Raw genomic sequence first — 21,618 nt, 5'->3', positions numbered from 1 at the left:
CCTGGACCCTGCTCAAGCGTACGGTGCACGAAGCACAGAACCTGTACGTCCCCAGGTTCAGAAAAGAGTGCAAGAAAAATCGAATAAAGAACCCAGCATGGATAACGGCAGCTGTAAAAAAGGCGATCAGTAACAAGAAAGCATCGTTCAAAAAATGGAAACAGGATCAAACGCAGGCCAACCAAAAGGAACACAAGGAAAGCCAGAAGGAGTGCCACCGAGTGGTTAGGAGAGCAAAGAGGGAATATGAAGAGAGACTAGCGGGAGAGGCAAAAAATTTCAAATCATTCTTCAGGTACATAAAGGGGAAGCAACCAGCGAGGGAGGAAGTGGGGCCCTTGGATGATGGGGATAGAAAGGGAGTAGTGAGGGAGGAAAAAGAAATAGCTGACAAGTTAAATGACATGGCAATGCTTGAGGGAGTCCAGAGACGAGCAACTAAACTGATTAAGGGTATGGAAAACCTTACATACACTGACAGACTGAAGAAGCTGGGGCTGTTCTCCCTGGAAAAGCGGAGACTCAGAGGAGATATGATAGAGACCTTCAAGATCCTGAGGGGCATCGAAAAGGTTGACAAAGACAGATTTTTCAATTTGAAAGAAACCACAAGAACAAGGGGTCACTCGATGAAATTGAAGGGGGACAGGTTTAAAACAAACGCAAGGAAGTACTTTTTCACACAGAGGGTGGTGGACACATGGAACACCCTTCCGGAGGCCGTGCACAGTACAGGGTTTTAAGGATGACCTGGATAGGTTCCTGGAAGACAAAGGGATTGAGGGGTACAGATAAGAGCAGTGGAAGGTTTAGAGATAACTGTAGAGGTAGGCAATAAAATTAGTCAGGGACCTCTGACCAGGCAATATGCCTGATGGGCCGCCGCGTGAGCGGACCGCTGGGCTGGATGGACCTCTGGTCTGCCCCGGCGGAGGCGACTACTTATGTACTTATGTACTTATGTAAGTTTGATGATAAGATGATAAGATGAACTGAAAGGTTTGCAAACATGCCTTAACTTTGATTACGTCTGAGGAATTAGAGGGCCAGAGCAGAAAGCTACCACAAAGCCTAACCATGCAGGTACCGAGGGTTTTATGTGTCCATTACTGGGGTTGAATGCAGTGTTTAACTCATGCAGAAGACATGCCACATAGAAACATCCAGTCTGCCCATTCGCAGCATCTACTGTCTCCTCAGATTCCGCAATCCTGTCCCACACTCTTGAATTCAGACACAGTCATTGTCTCTACCACCTCTACCGGGGGGGATTATTCCACACATCTACCACCCTTTCTGTATTTCCTTAGATTACTCCTGAGTCTATCACCTCTTAACTTCATCCTATGCCCTCTCATTCTGGAGCTTTCCTTCATTTTGAAAAAGGCTCACCACTTCTATATTAAAGCCACAGAGATATTTAAACATCTCTATAATATCCCCCCTCCCTGCCTTTCTTCTAGAGCAGGGGTGTCAAACTCAGGCCCGTGAGAAAATACCAGAGCTGGCCCACCGGTAGACAGTTTTTTGACCCAATCGGCTCAAGTCCCCATTAGGCACGTCATCACATTTGACGTTTTTACAAGTTCCCGCAGCGTTCTCCGGCTCTCTTCACAGTCTCACACTGCGTCACAGTAGCACTGGACTCTTCCGCATTTGCTTTTTTGGTAAGTATTGATTTTTTTCATCATTTTTTCTTCTTTCAATCCCTTCTTGTATATAGTCTTTTGATCACATTCTAATATTGGCGTTTTGTTTTCTGGTACTCATTCTTTTCCGGTGCTAGTGTTTTTCTGTATACTTGTTCGTTTTCTCTGCTTCACGTAATGGTTTTTATTATGATTACAGTTTTACGCTTTTTCAAACATATGTTGCTAATTCACATGGTATTTTATTTCGGCCCTTTTTGATTTTAATCCCTTTGTAGTTTTCCCATTTTAAGTTTGGCTCAGCTATTTACCTCAGTCATGGGCTAGTTGCACCTTGCTGTTTTAAAACATATAGTTTTTTTAAAAATATATTGTACAGATTCCTTTTGGAGTTATACACATTTTGTCAATAAATATCAAGGTTGGCCCGCGACTTTGTCCAAGTTTTTAATTTTGGCCCACTGTGTATTTGAGTTTGACACCCCTGCTATATTTGTGCTAAGAAAAAATACTTCATGTCAAATTCAAAAGACTTCCATAACTCTCAAAACATATGAATACGAAAACTTATTTTAAAACCCTAGAAAGTATATACAAGACAATACAACCACCATCAATGCATCCATAGTGCACGTGGAGTGCATACCCATTTATAATCTCATTGGACAGAAAATTGAATAATAAGGGGGCAATATTCAGACAGCAGTGGTCAGTGTTTCTTTAAATGCCTGCTTCTATCAGCTAAATTAGACCCGAATATTCAGTGCTATCCCCTATCTGGCTACCAGCTTCGAACATCAAGGTGCTCAGCAGCATGCCAGGAGTTATCTGATCACTACCAATATTCAGTGTCAGCAATGTTCCCTCTAAATTGATTGTGAGCCCTACAACTGCATTGCTACCAGTAGGAGGTGGTGTTTCAATATTGTGTTTTCCATTGTCAGGGAAATGAAGGTCCTCTGGAGCCCTGCAGAACTTGCTATTGAAAATGTGATACTGAAACAGCACCCCCCACTGGCAGGAATGCAGGTGGAGGATGCCTGCACAGCTTAGCAGGAACATTGAGCAGCAATACCCCAGTAGGTACCAGGCTAACTTAGGACAGCCAAGTTGAATATTGGCGGGGCCCTGAATCATTAAACAAGCCATATTTTGGAGCTTTCTGCCCCTGTACTTACGTGTTTGACAGTTCTGTCCCATCCAGCCTGTACGGCAGAGGCACTGTCCCGTCTTATGACCGCAGAGGCCTCCATTCAAGCAGGTGCAGCTTTGCTGGCAACCAGCACCATAGGTCCCTTGGGCACATTCTGGTGAGAGAGTTATTTCATGGAATAATCAATTTTTACCAAACACACCATGGCTCAGAATCAAAAGATTGACGAGGGATTTCTAGAGTATCAACACCACTAAAGAAAAAACAAAACAAAAACCAACCCCTAACAGTCCTGTAAACCTCATCATCGACAGTATAGTTCTGCAATGAAGCTGAACTGCCTCTTAACGTACTCCACTTTGATCACTTATTGGAAAATTAGATTTTAAAAACCAATAAATCTGCACAAATATGGAATTCACAATCTCAGTGAGTTGAACTCAGGTAACAGGGTTCGGTGGCAAAAGCATCTTTACATGCTCAATTTGCTGACTGCATTGATGATATTCTTGTCTTTGCCATGTAATGTTCTCTGCATGCCAAAATTTTTGGGGTTTTTTCCCCCAATTCTTTATTCATTTTTCCAGCTTCCATCAAGTACACAATATTACATCAATTGAATCATACACATCACTTGAAATTCTATCTATTATCATCTTAAATACATAAATTTACCCTCTCCCCCACCCACCCTTTTCACAGATATTATATTCAAAATTTAACATACATATGCTATATTCATAAATATTGATTATACCTATATTATAACAATATACCCCCTCCCATAATTATAAATATATTTTCAATGTAAAAATTTTTGGTTTTGATGAGAGTTAAGTAGCAATTAGAAGCCAACTAACAGTTCATGTGCAAAAGTTAGACAGTTCTAAATCTAATAGATGCTGGCATTGTCATTTTGATATAGGGACATTGGATCATCTGTTATTCTATTGTCCTTTGATACTTAATTTTTGGGAAATCTGTTAATCCTACACCTACCCAGTCAAGTTTTCAGGATACCCACCACAAGTATGTATAGCATAGATTTGAATATAATGGAATCAGTGCATGCAAATTCATTTCATGCATATTCATTGTGGGTATCCTGAAAACCTGACTGGCTGGGTGTGTCCTATTGACTTGGGGTCAAGACGAGACTGTGAAAAATAAAATCTCAAGTGGCAAAATCTCAAACTTTGTGAACCTCTGAAAATCTTCAGAAGACGTTGGTACACTATAAATAAAGCCCTGCTTACCCAGTTCACAGGCCAATCCCGTCCACCCATCTGGGCATGCGCAGCGACCTGTTATGTGGTCACATGTCCCGCCATTTCTGCAGAGGCACGGCTGATGACAGTCTACCCCATAAAAGCCGGACTGACATGCTGGAGAGAACAAAAAGTAGAATTATATTAAAATATGATTTCTGTTAGTGTTTCAACAGCATAAAAGGCGAGTGGCACTACCATATAATTTACAAGGGACCAACTGGTGTGGCCCTTTTCTATTGTTAAAACTATCTCAAAGCATTCAGGCGACTAATTCAGCTTTTCCTTTCAAACAAAGAATCTCCAAAATATTTTTAGACAAGCATCTCAAATAAACTCTAGTCTAATTTGTTCCTAGTGACAAGTAAGTCAGTCTAGTGAACTGTGTGTAATATGCTTACAATGTCCATGACTCTATAGATAACCACCTTAAATAAGCTTGTTTCATTAGACCTCAGCGGTGTAACTGTGGGAATAGCAAATGCCACACACAGGTTAATAATACCAATTTCTTCATTGGTCCAAAATTCCTTAAAGTGCCAGTGCTTTTAAAGTTTTATAATTTATTTGATTCGATTTTAAATAATTAAATAGATACTCATCTTATAAACATGGTTAGGGGTACATATTCCGACATAGGACTATGGTTCGCCATAGGCTGTTTCAAGGAAATCCCCCTCTAGATTGCCAGTTCCACATTAGAGAATGACACGGTGACAAAATTCATCACCGTCCCCGTCCCCGTGGATAACCGCGGGAAACCATCTTCATGTCATTCTTTAAGGAAAGAGGGAAGAATCAGAGTATGAATGGCCACAACCACTGACCCACAAGCTTTGCTTTGAAGAATGCTGAGATTGAGCAGCAACATTCCAGAGATATTGTGATGTCATAATGCCTCATTCCACCAGTGCCTAAGAGCCAATCACATCAGTGATGTCACAATGGCTTCATTATCCTTGGCTCCCATAAGAATCAGAGTATGAATGGCCACAACCACTGACCCAAAAGCTTTGCTTTGAAGAATGCTGGTGTAGAGAGACAGAGGATGAAATAGACACTAGAAAATGATATGGGATTATTTCCCGTGGTTATTCACGGGGACGGGAACGGTGATGAATTTTGTCACTGTGTCATTCTCTATTCCACATCCCCCGTATCGTTAAGTTCTATCAGGGGGAAGTGGAACCGGCAATCTAGAGGGGGATTTCCTTGAAACAGCCTATGGCGAAACATAGTCCTATGTCGGAATATGTACCCCTGGCCATGTTTATAAGATTTAAAATCGAAAAAAAAAATTATAAAACTTTAAAAGCACTGGCACTTTAAGGAATTTTGGACCAATGAAGAAGTTGGTGTTATTAACCTGTGTGTGGCGTTTGCTATTCCCACAGTTACACCGCTGAGGTCTAATGAAACAAACTTATTTAAGGTGGTTATCTATAGAGTCTTGTAACAGAGATATACCTTAAATCTAAATAATTTGAGTGGTGAAGCCTTTTTACAATGTCCAGGAGTCATTAGCTCCTATGCTATAGCAGAACACTTGAGATGTTTTAACCTTTTAGAAAACTGCATTTGAAAGAAGAGACATTATAAAGAGAGGCATTAACCCCTAAATTCTATATATGGCACCCCAAATTGGGTGCTATAATTTGAGCGCCAACCCAATACATATGCCCAATTAAATTGGATAATGAGCCAATTAGCGACCATAACAGAGTGCTAAGTGGTACCAATTTGGATTTGAACGCACATCTTTCTATGGCAATGTGCGCACAAATCCCATAGTGTGCAACCCAAAAGGGGGCCGTCAGGGGTATTCCTAGAATTTGTGCAAAGTGTTGCAGAATATTGGGGATGTTGCGTCCGAACTGGGTGCTGGGCATTACAACTGGTTTCAGCAGGTAAGTCCTGGTACATGAGTGCTGATCTTTTTCAGTAGCAGTGTTTGAATACCATTTATATAATCTACATAAGAATTACCGTACTGGGACAGAGTGAAGGTCCATCACGCCCAGTATCCTGCTTCCAACAGTGGCCAACCCAGGTCCCAAGTACCTGGCAGAAACCCAAAGAGTAGCAACATTCCAGAGCTGAGATTGTGATGTCATAATGCCTCATTCCTTCAATGCCTAAGAGCCAACCTCAGCAGTGATGATACAATGGCTTGATTAGATGAAACTTCAGCATTCCAGAGCTGAGACTGTGATGTCATAATGCCTCATTCCACCAATGCCTAAGAGCCATCCTCATCACCGATGTCACAATAGGTTATTCTATATTTCACTCACATAAGAACATAAAAGCTGCCATACTGGGAAATACCAAAAGGTCCATCAAGCCCAGTATCCTGTTTCCAGCAGTGGCCAACCCAGGTCCCAAGTACCTGGCAGAAACCCAAAGAGTAGCAACATTCCAGAGCTGAGATTGTGATGTCATAATGCCTCATTCCACCAATGCCTAAGAGCCAACCTCAGCAGTGATGTCACAATGGCTTGATTAGATGGAACTTCAGCATTCCAGAGCTGAGACTGTGATGTCATAATGCCTCATTCCACCAATGCCTAAGAGCCAGCCTCATCACCGATATCACAATAGGTTATTCTATATTTCACTCACATAAGAACATAAGAGCTGCCATACTGGGAAATACCAAAAGGTCCATCAAGCCCAGTATCCTGTTTCCAGCAGTGGCCAACCCAGGTCCCAAGTACCTGGCAGAAACCCAAAGAGTAGCAACATTCCAGAGCTGAGATTGTGATGTCATAATGCCTCATTCCACCAATGCCTAAGAGCCAACCTCAGCAGTGATGTCACAATGGCTTGATTAGATGGAACTTCAGCATTCCAGAGCTGAGACTGTGATGTCATAATGCCTCATTCCACCAATGCCTAAGAGCCAGCCTCATCACCGATATCACAATAGGTTATTCTATATTTCACTCACATAAGAACATAAGAGCTGCCATACTGGGAAATACCAAAAGGTCCATCAAGCCCAGTATCCTGTTTCCAGCAGTGGCCAACCCAGGTCCCAAGTACCTGGCAGAAACCCAAAGAGTAGCAACATTCCAGAGCTGAGATTGTGATGTCATAATGCCTCATTCCACCAATGCCTAAGAGCCAACCTCAGCAGTGATGTCACAATGGCTTGATTAGATGGAACTTCAGCATTCCAGAGCTGAGACTGTGATGTCATAATGCCTCATTCCACCAATGCCTAAGAGCCAGCCTCATCACCGATATCACAATAGGTTATTCTATATTTCACTCACATAAGAACATAAGAGCTGCCATACTGGGAAATACCAAAAGGTCCATCAAGCCCAGTATCCTGTTTCCAACAGTGGCCAACCCAGGTCCCAAGTACCTAGCTAGATCCCAAGTAACAAAACAGATTCTATGCTGCTTATCCTAGGAATAAGCAGTGGATTTCCCCAAGCCATCTCAATAATGGCCTATGGGCTTCTCTTTTAGGAAATTACACAAGCCTTTTTTAAACCCCACTAAGCTAACTGATTTCACCACATTCTTCAGCAACAAATTACTGAGTTTAATTACAAGTTGTGTGATGAAATATTTTCTCTGGTTTGTAGCTTCTTTGCATGCCTCCTAGTACTAGTATTTTTGGAAAGAGTGAACAAGCAATTCATCTACCCTTTCCACTCCACCCCACTCCATATTTTATAGACATCTATCCTATCACCCCCTTGAGCTGTCTCTTCTCCAAGTTGAAGCTTTAGCCTCTCCTCATAGGGAAGTCATCCCAAACCTTTTATCATTTTCGTCACCCTTCTCAGTACTTTATCTATCGTATTTTCACGTATATAACACGCGCGTTATACACGATTTTTACAAACCGTGCATAACCTTGCGCGTTATACGCGTGAGCGTGTTGTACAATTTTTTTTTTTCATTCCGATCCGGCATCCCCCCTGCAAACCGGCATCCTCCCCCCGCTCGCGTCACCCCCCCTCCCCCGCGATCCTACATCCCCCCCAGCACCGCAAAACATCTCTTACCCGATTGGGCACCGGCACCAGCACCAATGCACAGGACGTGCCAGTGTCAGTGCCCGAAGATCCTCCCTCGTTTTTTTAAAAAATGTGTTGTCACGAAAGATAATTAATATATATTTGGGACAATGACTCCAAATTGCTTCGTTTTGCTTATGCCATGAATGTAATGAATCTTACTTCTAAGCCAGGTTAAATGGAGTATGATCTCAGTGTCTCTAATTTATTGCTAGCACTCACCATGGGATTTGCATCATGTCACAGACAGCTTCCTTTTGGCGTTAAGATGTAACAACTATAGGCAACCCAATAAAGTGTGCATGAAAACGTTCTTTAATCAAGCTTACGGAGGAGAGTGTGGCCTAGTGGTTAGAGCTACAGCCTTAGCACCCTGAGGTTGTGGATTCAAACCCCATGCTGGGATCCTGGGCAAGGTACTTAATTCTTCACTGCCTCAGGTACATTAGAAAGATTGTGAGTCTACTGGGACAGACAGGGAAAATGCTTGAGATAACTGAGTTTTTCTAGAATAAGATTAAAAGTAAATATCCTCTATAATAAAACCCTTATCCGCGCATCCGCAGTTGAAACGGTGTGATCCCTGCCACCGTAATTTGTGCTTCTGTGCCATGTTCCATTTGCGGCGTGTGTGTCGGCTTGCGGCGTGTGTGTCGGCTTGCGGCATGTGTGGCGGTGAAAGCAATGGCAGGAGGGTGTCTTTTGAGGTGCTGCGAGGCATCCGGCTGCTACTGCTGCACAGGGAAGTGGAGGGGGAGAGGAAAAAGGGGCTGCTTTGGGGGGAGGGGTGTGCTGGGGGGCAGGCAGCAATCTTGGTTTGCTTGGGGGGGGGCAAAGAGAGAGATAGGTAGGGGGCCAGGGAGAGAGACAGATGAAAGAAAGACAGACAGACAAGGGGCCAGGGAGAGACACAGACAGAAAGAATGACAAACAGACAGGGGGCCAGAGAGACAGATAGACAAACAGCGGCCAAGGAGCGAGAAAGAAAGAAAGACAGACAGACAGTGGCTAAGGAGACAGAGAGACAGAAAGAAAGACAGACAGACACATCTATTCTAGCACCCGTTAATGTAACGGTCTTAAAGACTAGTAATTAAAATAAAAGATAACATTATGAAAACCTACTTAAGCACTTTTAAAATCTTACACTTGTCAGGGGAGCTGCTGCGAATCCTCAGGTGGAAATATTAAGTCCAGTACATAGAGTTCCTTTTTGAAATGGGGAAGGTACATGTAGATTTGCTGCGATTCTGATCTAAGCGCCTCAGAGGAACCGTTTGAGACACAGCGCATAAATGGTGCTAAGGTCCGGAGGCACCACTGTTATAACGCTGCGAAAAGCTGGCCATTCTTGGGAAGACTGCATGTGAAAAATATCTGAACATTAACCCCCTCTTATATGAATGCCTTTCTTGTACTGGGATTATTCCAGAAGACAGATACTCAAAATGGAGTCGCACACTCCAAATATGACCTACAAATGCTAGTGCCACTTCCAGTTTCAAATGTCGGTCCATCCCATCCAGATGAAGATGCTCTGTGAGGTCGCTTTACCGTACCTTGCTGGCAGGAGACTCCTCTCCACCCAGGAGCACAAATGCACCGTCCAGTGATATGATCGCATGAAGCCCCATTGAAACAGTTACACATCTCTCGGCAGTCCTCCCCAAATGTATTGTCTTGGCATGCTGGATGTAAGAGACATAGAAGTAATAATTAGACAAATCTGGATGCAGGCAAGAGAGAAATATTGCTACTACTACCATGTTTCCCTGAAAATAAGACAATGTCTTATATAAATTTTAGGCCCCACAAATGCACTAGGTCTTATTTTCGGGGTATGTACATGACCATCTTTCCCTTCCTCTCCTTTACCCCAATTCTTCCTCTTTCCTTTCTCTCCCCCACATGTGCAGCATCTTTTCTCCCTTCGCTCCCATCCCTTGTGCATCAGAACCCTTGAGCAAGCACCGCCTCCCCCCGAGCACCCGCCCCTCTGTGCAGCCGAACCCCCATCCTTCCCTCCCTCCCATCCAAACCCTGCTGACCGCGAGCGAGCCCTATATACCTCCCTACGTAGCATTCTAAACACGCAGCAGAGTGAATTCACGGGCCGACAAGGCCGAAGCTGCCTGTTTAGAGTGCTGCCGGCCCAATGCTGCTTAGGGAGATATGTAGGGATCGCTCGCAGTCAGCGGGGTTCAGATGGGAGAGAGGGAAGGATGGGGGTTTGGCTGCATGGTGGGTGCTTTGGGGGGGAGGCAGTTCTACTGCACAAGGGATGGGAGGGAGGAAGGGAAGGAAACTGCCGGCATATCCCGGGACTAGGGCTTATTTTGGGGGTAAGGCTGCCTATAGATCATCGAATTTCCTATAAAATAATGTTACTGACATACAAGACCATAACTTACAGCTAACCTGATTTTATTAACAGGCTACTTATCTCCATACCCACCATCGTACATTACGCTATCCATCCCCTCTTTAAGATACATTAATACTATGTGTACTAGCATTTTTTTCTGTTACGGCCCCTACCATCTGGAATTCAGCACCAAATTATATAAGAGAAATTACATCCCTGGATAAATTTAAAAGTAACTTGAAGGCCTTTCTTTTTAAAGATGCTTTCGGTGTATAATAGTCCTTCTAAGGACGGTAATGGAAACCTGTTCCATGCCATATTTTAATCATTTTAGCTTATTTTACAAAATACTAGACTATTTATTTTATTGTTCCCCTTCCTTTTGTTCTGGTCCTTCTCTCCCGCTTTCTCTTTTTACAAATTGTATTTCTGCCCTTCTCCATCCTGTGTCGGTAAGTCAATGTTTGTCAGTGCGTTTGATTGCTTGTAGCATTATTTGTAATTTGTTTTTAACGTACGCTCTTTTTATACTTTGTTTTTATATTATGTAAAACCGCTTTGAAATTTGATAAGGCGGTATATCAAATTTTTAAATAAACCTGAAACCTAATTAAGACCTACCCCGAAAATCCTGCTAGGGCTTATTTTCAGGGAAACACGGTACTTATCATTTCTATAGTGCTACTAATCTAATCTGGAATTTCTGAGTTGTACTAGGTTCAAAACAGATTCAAGGCGACTTAAAATTTGAAATTATGGGTATACTAATTGGTACATTGCATACAAGATACAGTTCTATAGGGAGATAGGAATTGTTCAGTTATTGAGTTGTGCAGAGCAGTGGCGTACCAAGGATGAGAGGCGCCCGGGGCATTGGCGTCCCTCCCCTACTCTCTTCTCCACCCCCCACCCCCATCCGCTCCTTCCCCGCCCCCTCCTGCCCTGCGTGCATGCTCCTTCCCCCATACCTCTTAACGTTCCAGGTGCGAGCAGCAACCTCATCTTGCTGCTCGCGTCAACGTCAGCTCTTCCTCTGACGCCACTTCCTAGGCACGGGTCCAGGAAGTGACAAAAGAGGAAGAGCTGGCGTGAGCAGCAGGTTGGTGTTGCTGCTCGTGCAGGGATCGTTAAAGAGGTGCGGGGGAAGGGAAAGGGCACGTGCGCACGGTAGTGGGGGGGGAAGAAGTGGGGCAGGGGTGGAGAGGAGAACAGGTGCTTGCAACCTCCCAAGACGGCGCCCAGACAGACCGCCCTCCCCCTTACTACACCACTGGTGCAGATTTGGTTAATAGACTAGCACAGGGGTGGGGAGGGCTGGAATCCAGTCGGGTTTTCAGGATTTCCCAAATGAATATGCATTGAAAGCAGTGCATGCAAATAGATCTCATGCATATTCATTAGGGAAATCCTGAAAACCCGACTGGATTCCAGCCCTCGAGGACCGGAGTTGCCCAACCCTGGACTAGCATAATATAGATATAGAATCTGATGATAGGGAGTTTTAAAAATGGAAAAGAGCTTCTTCAATGTATAACCATCCTACCCAGACAAAAATATTGTACAGACCTGCTTTTGCAGATGATATTTTAGTGCATTTAACAAATCCTAGGATTTCATTATAGTCTTTATTGGAAAGTTTTGTTGAGTTTGGTGATTTTTCTAGATTCAAATTAAATATGGATAAATCTGAAGCTTTGGCTACTAATAATAATTTATGCATGCAGTGGGGTCCTGATTTTCCACTTCGATGGATGGAAGATAAATTCAAATATTTGAGAATTTATATTTCAGTAGATTCTAAAATCTCTATATAAATCTAATATTCCAGATTTCATGAGTCACACAAAACAAAAAGTTGTTGTAATGGCAGTCTTTGCTTTTTTATATTTAAATCTTTTATTATTTTCAATTTAAATTCCAAGTATTTTTGCCATTATCCCTAGGTTGGTTCCATATATTTAAAGATGATCCACATTTGGTTGACTCTTTGGACCTCTAAAGAAGGCGGTCTAGCCGAAACACGGACCGCGTTGGGTCTATACCATCTTATACACATGTGGATTCTGCTTTTTGAATGTTATATGGTACAATTGATTGACTCAATAAAAGACTGCACCAGGAACATCACTTCCACGGTTCTTTTTTGTTTCTTGGTTCTGCTATAAACAGCAGAGAAGATTGGATTTTCTCTGCTGCCCCATTAGTACTACAGAGGGATCAGGTACATCTCAAAGTTCCAGAGAAGCCAAGGATTGCAAATGTCTAATACTCTCTCGGACCTGTGCATGGGAAAAGGGCGCCGGGATGAGGGTTTCATTTTCAAGGCAGACTCCTCATCCAGCCCTCAGCCAGCAAGAAAATTAACAGACGCCTGAGCTTGTTGCCTGGGGTGGCGAGGGGGGGTAATGAACAGAAGGAAAATGAGGGAATTAAAAACATAAGTCTGCAAATCAGCACTTACTTTGGTTACAGCTAAGGCCAGTCCAGCCGGCTGGACAGACGCAGGCTCCACTTAAATGCTTGCAGCGTGCTCCATTCAGGCAGTTGCAGGCCAGTGAGCACTCAATGCCATAGAAGCCGTCAGGACAGGCTGCAGTGACAGAGCCACAAGACAGAATCAATGAGAGACCCATCCTTTCTGCGAGGTGCTTCTGAAGACTATCCCTTTCATTCTGGCTAAGCATTCTAAATATGCACGGAAAAACGTTGCACAAATTGGATCTAAAGGCTAGGCTGACATGCAATTTCATCTCATGCATATTCACTAAGATAGCTTGAACCACCAGGTATGCCTCTAAAATAATTCAGAAATCCCATAGTTAGGGTACTCCTGATGTCTGGGCCAAGAGCTAGTCATCTAAGACTCGATGCAGCCATATCCAAATTCGGGTCTCAAATTTGGGCTTCCAGACTCTCTAACCACAATAATTATTCATGATATATATCTATCTAAATATATAGATAGATAGATATACAGTGGAACCTTGGATTACGAGCATAATCCGTTCCAGGAGCATGCTCGTAATCCAAAATGCTCGTTTATCAAAGCGAGTTTCCCCATAGGAAATAATGGAAACTCGCTTTGATACATTCCCACCCCTTCACTCCCCCCCGATCACAAAGACCCCCCCTCCGCGCGAACCGCCCAAACAACTTAAACTTACCCCCCCCCCCCAGTCTGACACCAGCACGCAGGCATCTGCGCATGCTCAAGGACTTCTAATTCTCCCTCTTGCCGAGAATCTCGGCACGATCTGTGCCTGCGTGCCGGTGCCAGACGGGGTGGGGGGTAAGTTTAAGTTGTTTGGGCGGGGCGGCCGGTTCGCGCGGGGGGGGGGGTGCCGGTTGGAGCAAGGGAGCCTTTGCGAGCGGGGGGAGCAATGCCGGTTATCGGGGGGAGGGGTGCTCGCAAATCGAGTCAACACTCGGTTTGCGAGTCAAACATTTGCTGAGTGTTTTGCTCGTCTTGCAAAACACTCGCATACCGGGTTACTCGCAAACCGAGGTTTGACTGTATATACTTCACCCTCTTGCATATTTACTTCAGATGCCAAGAAAATTGGACATAGGTTGGGAACCACTCAAGTAACGAATACTAGGACCACAGGATTGGGCCAAAAATAACCTGCAGCTGATAGGTTCACTTATCTGCAAAGTATATACAAAAGCAGTATACTCACGGCGTTCACAAAATGTGCCTCTCCAGCCCGCTGTGCAAGTGCAGGCACCGCTGACGTGGTCACATGTGGCTCCATTAGCGCATTTACACCAATGTCGGCAGCTGGTTCCATACAATCCTTCAGGACACTCTGCAATGATACCGCCAATTAAAAGCAATTAAACCATTGGGAGCGGCGCGTGGAAATCGACTAGGCGGCGCCTAGGTTAGGCACCGTTTATAAAATCTGGCTCTACAAGTCCATGCCTGCAATGGGGGAAAAACCAGAGATGAATCCACTAGCCCTGAAAACTAGAGCCAGTTAGGCAACCCTGCTCAGTACAACCTTCTTCACGTGGCCAATTGCTTGCTAGTAACAATCCATCAAATAGCAAAATAAGCCTCTGTGAAACGACAAAGAGATGCTAAGGGAGTTCATGTCAAAGGGATTTTTGTCCATGGAAAAAAAGCCACTGCTACAGAAAGGGAAGAACTGGAGACCATGCTGACCCATGGCCCCGCCCCTAGGCCCGCCCAGGTCTACCCAGCCCCGCCCAAGTCACGCCCCATGTCCTAATTTTTTTAACATGACTGTATGTGTCTGTGAAATGGCAGACATACATGTGCATGTTCTGAAATACCAACATCCACATATATGAACCAGCAACTACATGTATACGTTGTCTCTTTTACCTTGTTGATATTTTAGAGATTGATAACCGCAAAATGCGCATTGTCAGAGCACGTAGGCAGCACATAAGACTTCATTCATGTAAATGTTTTAGAAAAGGCAAGACTCTTTTCTAAAATACTACTAGAATTTGGCATGTCCTGACCTGAACATCTCAATTTTGATTTACACGTCTCCCTCCGTATTCGCTGTGATAGGGGATTAACAGAACTCTTTTTCATGTAATTCGCTGTTTTCTATTAAAAACCATCCTGTTTTCTATTAAAAACCACAAATTACATGGCAGGAGGCTTGGCCTGTTCCTGAAGGAGAGGCAAAACATGGTGAAGAAAGTGCTGGGAATCGGCAATTTTCCCTGTAAACGCTTAGAATCGGCAATTTCTCTATGCAAGCTGACATCAGGGGGGGGGGAGGAGCCAGCAAGCTAAAAACCGCAAATAATTGAAACTGCGAATGCTGAAACTGCAAATATGGAGGGAGACACATATACAATTTTTTTTTTCTAAAATCTGCCTTCACGTTTCCAACAATTTTCAATATATTAGAATGTTATTACAGGAAATTTGAAAATAAAACACAGTAGGGCAGGGGTGTCAAAGTCCCTCCTGGAGGGCCGCAATCCAGTCGGGTTTTCAGGATTTCCCCAATGAATATGCATGAGATCTATTAGCATACAATGAAAGCAGTGCATGCAAATAGATCTCATGCATATTCATTGGGGAAATCCTGAAACCCCGACTGGATTGCGGCCCTCGAGGCCTGCAGTAGGGTCTTGATTGGAATATCAACTGTGGTACCATCCCACGTTATGCACTCACTCTGATCGCAGTGTGCTCCAGTGTAACCTGCCTCACAGATGCACTGTCCTGTTACCGGATCACAGCTGCCATCGCCGTTACTGCAACTGCAGGTGTTGACACAGTCTGGTCCCCAGTGACCCACATCACAGGCTGCAAGTAGACCACAGTTTAGAGACAGAGGATTTGGAGAGACGACTAAGAAAAAGGGGACTCCCAAGAGCGCGTGACAAACTGATATACTGTCAGTGAAGCACTGGAATGTCAGCTTACTACTTAAAGTATCTCAGGTATACAATGAAGCAGTTCCAAGCGAACAGACAGCAAGTTTGGCTGAAAAACTACATAAACGAACCCAACCTGTCTTACAGTGCATTCCGCAAATCGATCAAAACCGCCCTATTCGAAAAATTCACGGACTAAAATCGTCCCCTCCCGCACTAGGACTCCCCTCCCTTTAAACGCCTTTCTTTCTTTCTCAAGATGCCCCTCATGTACTCAGATATTCGCTATCCATAGTACTCCAATTCAAATGGAAGTTCTAAAGAAATACTCAGTTACTCATTACCCATTGAACCCCAATCTGTAACTTTCCCCTCTTCACTATTGTATTATATTTAGACTCATTGTACGATACTGTATTAGACTTATGTATGGTGTTGTCTTTAGACATATTGTATTGTATTATATTTAGACTCGTATTATATTGTACTGTGTTGTATACACTCATTGTATTGTATTGTATTGTATTGTATTGTTTTGTCTTGTATTGTATGTTGACTTATTGTATTGTATTGTGACCTTGTTATTCGCTGAATGTCCAGCCTTCTTACAGTGTGAACCGCCTAGAAGTCACCTGACTATGGCGGTATAGAAAAATAAAGTTATTATTATTATTATTATATTAGTAATGCAGAGTAATTCCTAACGCCAGCTAAAATGACTATGTAGAGAAAAGACGTTCTTCACGAAACACAACCTTATTTTTTTCCCCCCCTCAATAAAAGGTTGTGTATACAATAGATTTCTTAATAGAACCCTATCCTTTCAGGCAGGACTTTGGAGCAAAAGTTTTAGTGGTTTGATCTTATCTGTTTGGTAAATATGTAAAATCTACAATTTCTGAATGTACTATCTCTGAAGTTTCAATAAAAAAAAAATGTCTTAATCTTATATTTTATATAATATACTGTGCTTTGTGGAGTAAATTTGCTGTGTTTTTACAGTTCTTACCTCTTGTAAACCACATTGAACCGTGAGGTATTGCGATATATAAATATATTTATTAATATTATTATTAAATATGTTGCCTCTGCTAACTAGTTTTATCATTTTTGTTTTTACTGAGCATGGTAGATTGTGTGGTATATATTTCCAAAAAAATAACACGATCTGTGGCTCCTTTTGCTAAGGTGCGCTAGCGTTTTTAGCGCACATAGGAAATTACCGCTATTCCGCGCGTTAAACCCATGTACTGACTAAATGTATCTTTATGGTAACCCACCTGTATCCCTTACACTGACAAATTGCACCTTGATAGTAAACCACTTGTATTGTAACCCACTTGCATCCCATGTACTGACAAAATATATCTTTACTGTAACCCACTTACTGACTAAATGTATCTTTATTGTAAACCGTTTCTATCCCATGTACTGTCAAATGTATCTTTATTGTAAACCGCTTCGAACTTCACGGTATAGCGGTATATAAGAAATAAATTATTATTATTATTATTATTAATGCGGCTTAGTAAAAGGAGCCCCTAGTGTCTAAATGCAGAGATGAAAGCTATCAACATAGTGCAAACTTGTTGCAATGAGCCAAAGTATCATTACCTCTTCTGCAATTATATCCTGTCCAACCTGGGAAGCAGCTGCATTTCCCAGTTACTGGATCACAATGGCCATCATTCTGGCAAGCACATCTCAGCAGACAGCCTTGCCCAAACCAGCCAGCTGGACACACTAGGAGAGAGAGAAGAAATCCATGTTACCTTGGCTTCCCTCGGGCAGGTGATGTTTCACCAGGAATTTCCAGTTAGCAACTGCACAATGTAGATAAGAACATAAGAATAGCCATACTGGGGTAAACTGAAGGTTCATCTCGCCCAGTATCCTGTTTCCAACAGTGGCCGATTCAGGTCACAAGTACCTGGCAGAATCCCAAACAGCAGGATTCTGAAATCCCAAAAGGCAGCAAGAATTCAAAATCCCAAAGAGTAACAAGATTCCAAGCTACCAAGAGTGGCAGCATGGGGGGTAGGAAAAGCAAATCTTGCAAAAGCACTAGTCATTTTCACTTCTTTTTTTAAAAACTTTATTTAGTTTTTAATGCCAACAAAAAGTGCAATACAATTTACATACAAATAATAATCATCAAATAAGCACTTATCAACAATCAGAATCTATACAAAAGATAAAAATTCCCTCCCCCATCCATCATTACCATCAGGAATAATACCAAAACAAAATATATACCTCCTCCCTTCCTCCCACCCCCCCGCTCCCACCCCCTAGGATGTGTGGGTGCAATACAATGGAAAATAAAGATAAAGGACAACTATAACAAATCTACAAAAGACATCAAAGGACCCCAAACTAATTTGAATATCTTATTATGCCCCAGCATGTCAGCATTAATTTTCTCATACTTATAAGTTAAGCATAAGCTCGCCCACCAGAAAGGAAAACTAAGGCGATCCCAATTCTTCCAATTGCGAGTAATCATTTGCAATTAGGAAAAGCCGGCATTTATAGCGGTCCATGGGCGGCTTAATATGCAATAACATTCCACATATAACTACCTCATACGTCAATGGAACTGATACCTCCGGTACGGTATTAATCTGTCCCCCATATTGACTTCCAAAAGTTAAGTATCAAAGGACAATAGAACAGCAGATGATCCAGTGTCCCTACATCAAGATGACAGTACCAGCATCTATTAGATTTAGAACTGTCTAATTTTTGTAAACGAACAGGGGTCCAGAAACTTCCAAGTAACATTTTCACTTCTAAAGATATATCATATGTAAAATTGTTAATATGCAAATGATGAGCAAGGTTAATCCCTTGCTTTGTAGTACTGCATGCAAGCAATTTCACCCAGCTCACGTTAATGGCTTTCCAGTCCCCTTCTCATAATAATCTGTGCACCGAGCACTTACCTGTTTGGCAGAGATTTCCCACAAAACCTGGGGGGCACAGGCAAGTTCCAGTCAGGGGATCACAGCTCGCATTGTTTTCACATAAGGGACAGATCTCCTGACAGCCCACTCCCCAGTGTCCTACTGGGCAATCTGAAATTGGAGACATGCAAGAATTAAGCTACTGAGTGGATGAAATCACAGGCCACCTTCCTAACCTCCCAGAGCCAATGCCTCTTTATCAGGTAAATAATTGATAGTGGATCTTCGAGGAATGGCTTAAGGGTGTGATTATCAATGTAGAATACTGCTCGTATTTTAACACAGGTCTCATTTTATGCAATAAGATCTAGTTATTAATAACTGGACTTAACAGTAGAGTTATCAGATGTACGGATTTCCCCGGACATCCCTCCTTTTGTATAACAGCTATTTTTTTATAGAGTTTCTCAGGTATGATACTACACACAATTACAGCACTGGGATGCTTACATATTCTGGGCTTTTTGCCAAAAAGCAGTCAAAATGATTTAAAGAGATGGACTTCCTCTTTTTATTGCTTCAGTGAGGTTTTTGCTCCATATTGTTTCTTGTTGCAAATGCTGGAGATTGGATAACCACTCAGGGAATAAAAGTTAATCCAATGTGAGCCTCTGATTACAGTGATATTCACCACCGTGGCTGGGCTGTGGAGGTAGGGTTACCAGGCGTCTGGATTTACCCGGGTATGTCCTCTTTTTAGAGGGCATGTCTGGATGGCTTTTCAAAACCTGGCACTTTGTTCCCAGTTTTGAAAATCAGATCGCATCGGAGGGGGTGGGTCTAACAGACTAGAAGGGGATATTCAGTGGCATTTAACTGGGCAGTGTTGCTAAATATCCCCTCTGACCGCCATGGCATTCTCTGGTTAATGCTAGTGTGGTCCAGGGGCAGAACCAACAGATATGCAGGCACTGGCCACATTTACCCTGGATTCTATATAGGTCATCCAAAGTTGGGCAGCCAAATTTAGGTGAGGAGACTAGACGTGGGTGTAAACTGAATTAGACAATATTGGCATTAAATTACAGCTAATTGGCACAGATTTGGATCTATGTACACATCTGCCAATGCACACATCTTACATGTAACTCAAAAGGAGGCGGGGGGGGGGGGGGAGTCAGTGTTATAAAACACCATCTTGCGCGTCTGTATTTATATTAGGAATCAGTTGATGGCCACAGCAACCGGGAGAGGAGTAATACGTGAATGAAGTCTTTCCAAGGATGACTACCTGTAATCTGTTCTGAGCTCCTCGGGGAGAACGGGATAGAAAACAAATTCAATAAATAAATACCTCGTGTTGCCCAAAGCCTTTGCCCTGACCCAGCACCTCCTCTCTCTCCTATTACCACCATTTATGTAAGAGATCAGCCAGGCCCAGTCCTGCAGTAGCAACATCAAAAATAAATTTGGTGGAGCGGCCTGCAAAAACCTCACACACTCTCAGGCCTTGCAGCAAGGCATTCCTGTCCCTTGTCTGTTTCCATGGAAACAGGAAATCTTCACAGATCCCACGATAAACGTTCTCTTTTTGGTGTTCCTATTGCAGGGATATGCCCAGGCTATTCCCTAGGACAAGCTACTACTATTTATTATTTCTATAGCGCTGAGAGGCGTAGGCAGCGCTGTACATTTTAACATACAATAGACAGTCCCTGCTCAGAAGAGCTTACAATCTAATTTTGACAGGACATTTCAGGGTTGGGGAGGTTATAGTGGGTCTAGGTATCTGACAGCAGTGAGGGGGAGTTAAGAGTTGAAAGCATTTTCAAAAAAAGTGGGCCTTTAGCTTGGATTTGAACACTGCCAGGGACGGAGCACGACGTATTGATTCAGGCAACCTGTTCCAGGCATATGGCGCTGCAAGCAAGAAGGGACGGAGTCTGGAGTTATGTTAGGATGGCTGTAGTGATGATTAACATCTAGGAAAATTTAACGTCAGAAGCAGTTCTCTAATGCCTATGCCTAAATTGAGCACCAAGAACCATAGCAAATGAAAACAGACTTTCATGTTATTCAAGCACATAAAACCAACATATATCTACACTGAAAAAAAAATGACATTCAGATCAACCAAATTTGGCTGACAGGAACATGAATCTCCTTGAAACTTAGAGCCATAATAAGTCACCAGATTAAAAAAGAGCAGGACATTTTAGCAAATGGGAGGACACTACATTTTACAGAGGCATAACCATCAGGATATGTTATGTTAATCAGGTTTTCTATTCCGCCTTTACCTATTCAGTTCAAGGTTGGATTACATTACAAGAGGTTGGGTCAGTTACCCAGGAAGTTACAATGGATGCTAGGAATTATTAAAAAAAGGGTGGTTAACAAGACTAAGAATGTTATAATGCCCCTGTATCACTCCATGGTGTGACCTCACCTGGAGTACTGCGTTCAATTCTGGTCTCCTTATCTCAGAAAGATATAGCGGCACTAGAAAAGGTTAAAAGAAGAGTGACCAAGATGATAAAGGGGATGGAACTCTTTGTATGAGGAAAGACTAAAAAGGTTAGGGCTCTTCAGCTTGGAAAAGAGACGGCTGAGGGGGAGATATGATTGAAGTCTACAAAATCCTGAGTGGAGTAGAACGGGTACAAGTGGATCAATTTTTCACTCCGTCAAAAATGACAAAGACTAGGGGACACTCGATGAAGTTACAGGGAAATTCTTTTAAAACCAATAGGAGAAAATATTTGTTCAGTCAGAGAATAGTTAAGCTCTGGAACGCATTGACAGAGGTTGTGGTAAGAGTGGATAGCGTAGTTGGTTTTAAGAAAGGTTTGGACAATTTCCTGGAGAAG

At 42.8% G+C, this 21,618-nt stretch overlaps 1 protein-coding gene across 5 annotated transcripts in view; it reads right to left on the bottom strand.

Moving 5' to 3' along the window:
• MEGF6 (multiple EGF like domains 6) overlaps positions 1-21,618 on the bottom strand; it is a 276,556-nt gene that overhangs the window by 28,507 nt on the left and 226,431 nt on the right. For all 5 annotated transcript variants that reach the window (XM_033922100.1, XM_033922102.1, XM_033922103.1 and 2 more), the window contains 8 exons: positions 18,788-18,919; positions 17,457-17,585; positions 15,640-15,771; positions 14,153-14,281; positions 12,934-13,062; positions 9,667-9,795; positions 4,059-4,187; positions 2,828-2,956 (listed from right to left, as the gene is read on the bottom strand). In XM_033922100.1, the coding sequence (XP_033777991.1) occupies positions 2,828-2,956; positions 4,059-4,187; positions 9,667-9,795; positions 12,934-13,062; positions 14,153-14,281; positions 15,640-15,771; positions 17,457-17,585; positions 18,788-18,919 (1,038 nt within the window). The remainder of the gene's footprint in view (positions 1-2,827; positions 2,957-4,058; positions 4,188-9,666; positions 9,796-12,933; positions 13,063-14,152; positions 14,282-15,639; positions 15,772-17,456; positions 17,586-18,787; positions 18,920-21,618) is intronic.

This window comes from Geotrypetes seraphini, chromosome 15, assembly GCF_902459505.1.
Source record: "Geotrypetes seraphini chromosome 15, aGeoSer1.1, whole genome shotgun sequence".
In the NCBI taxonomy this organism is placed as follows: Eukaryota; Metazoa; Chordata; class Amphibia; order Gymnophiona; family Dermophiidae; genus Geotrypetes; species Geotrypetes seraphini.
Note: the sequence above shows the minus strand (reverse complement) of the source record. Positions and strands in the feature narration are given on the sequence as shown.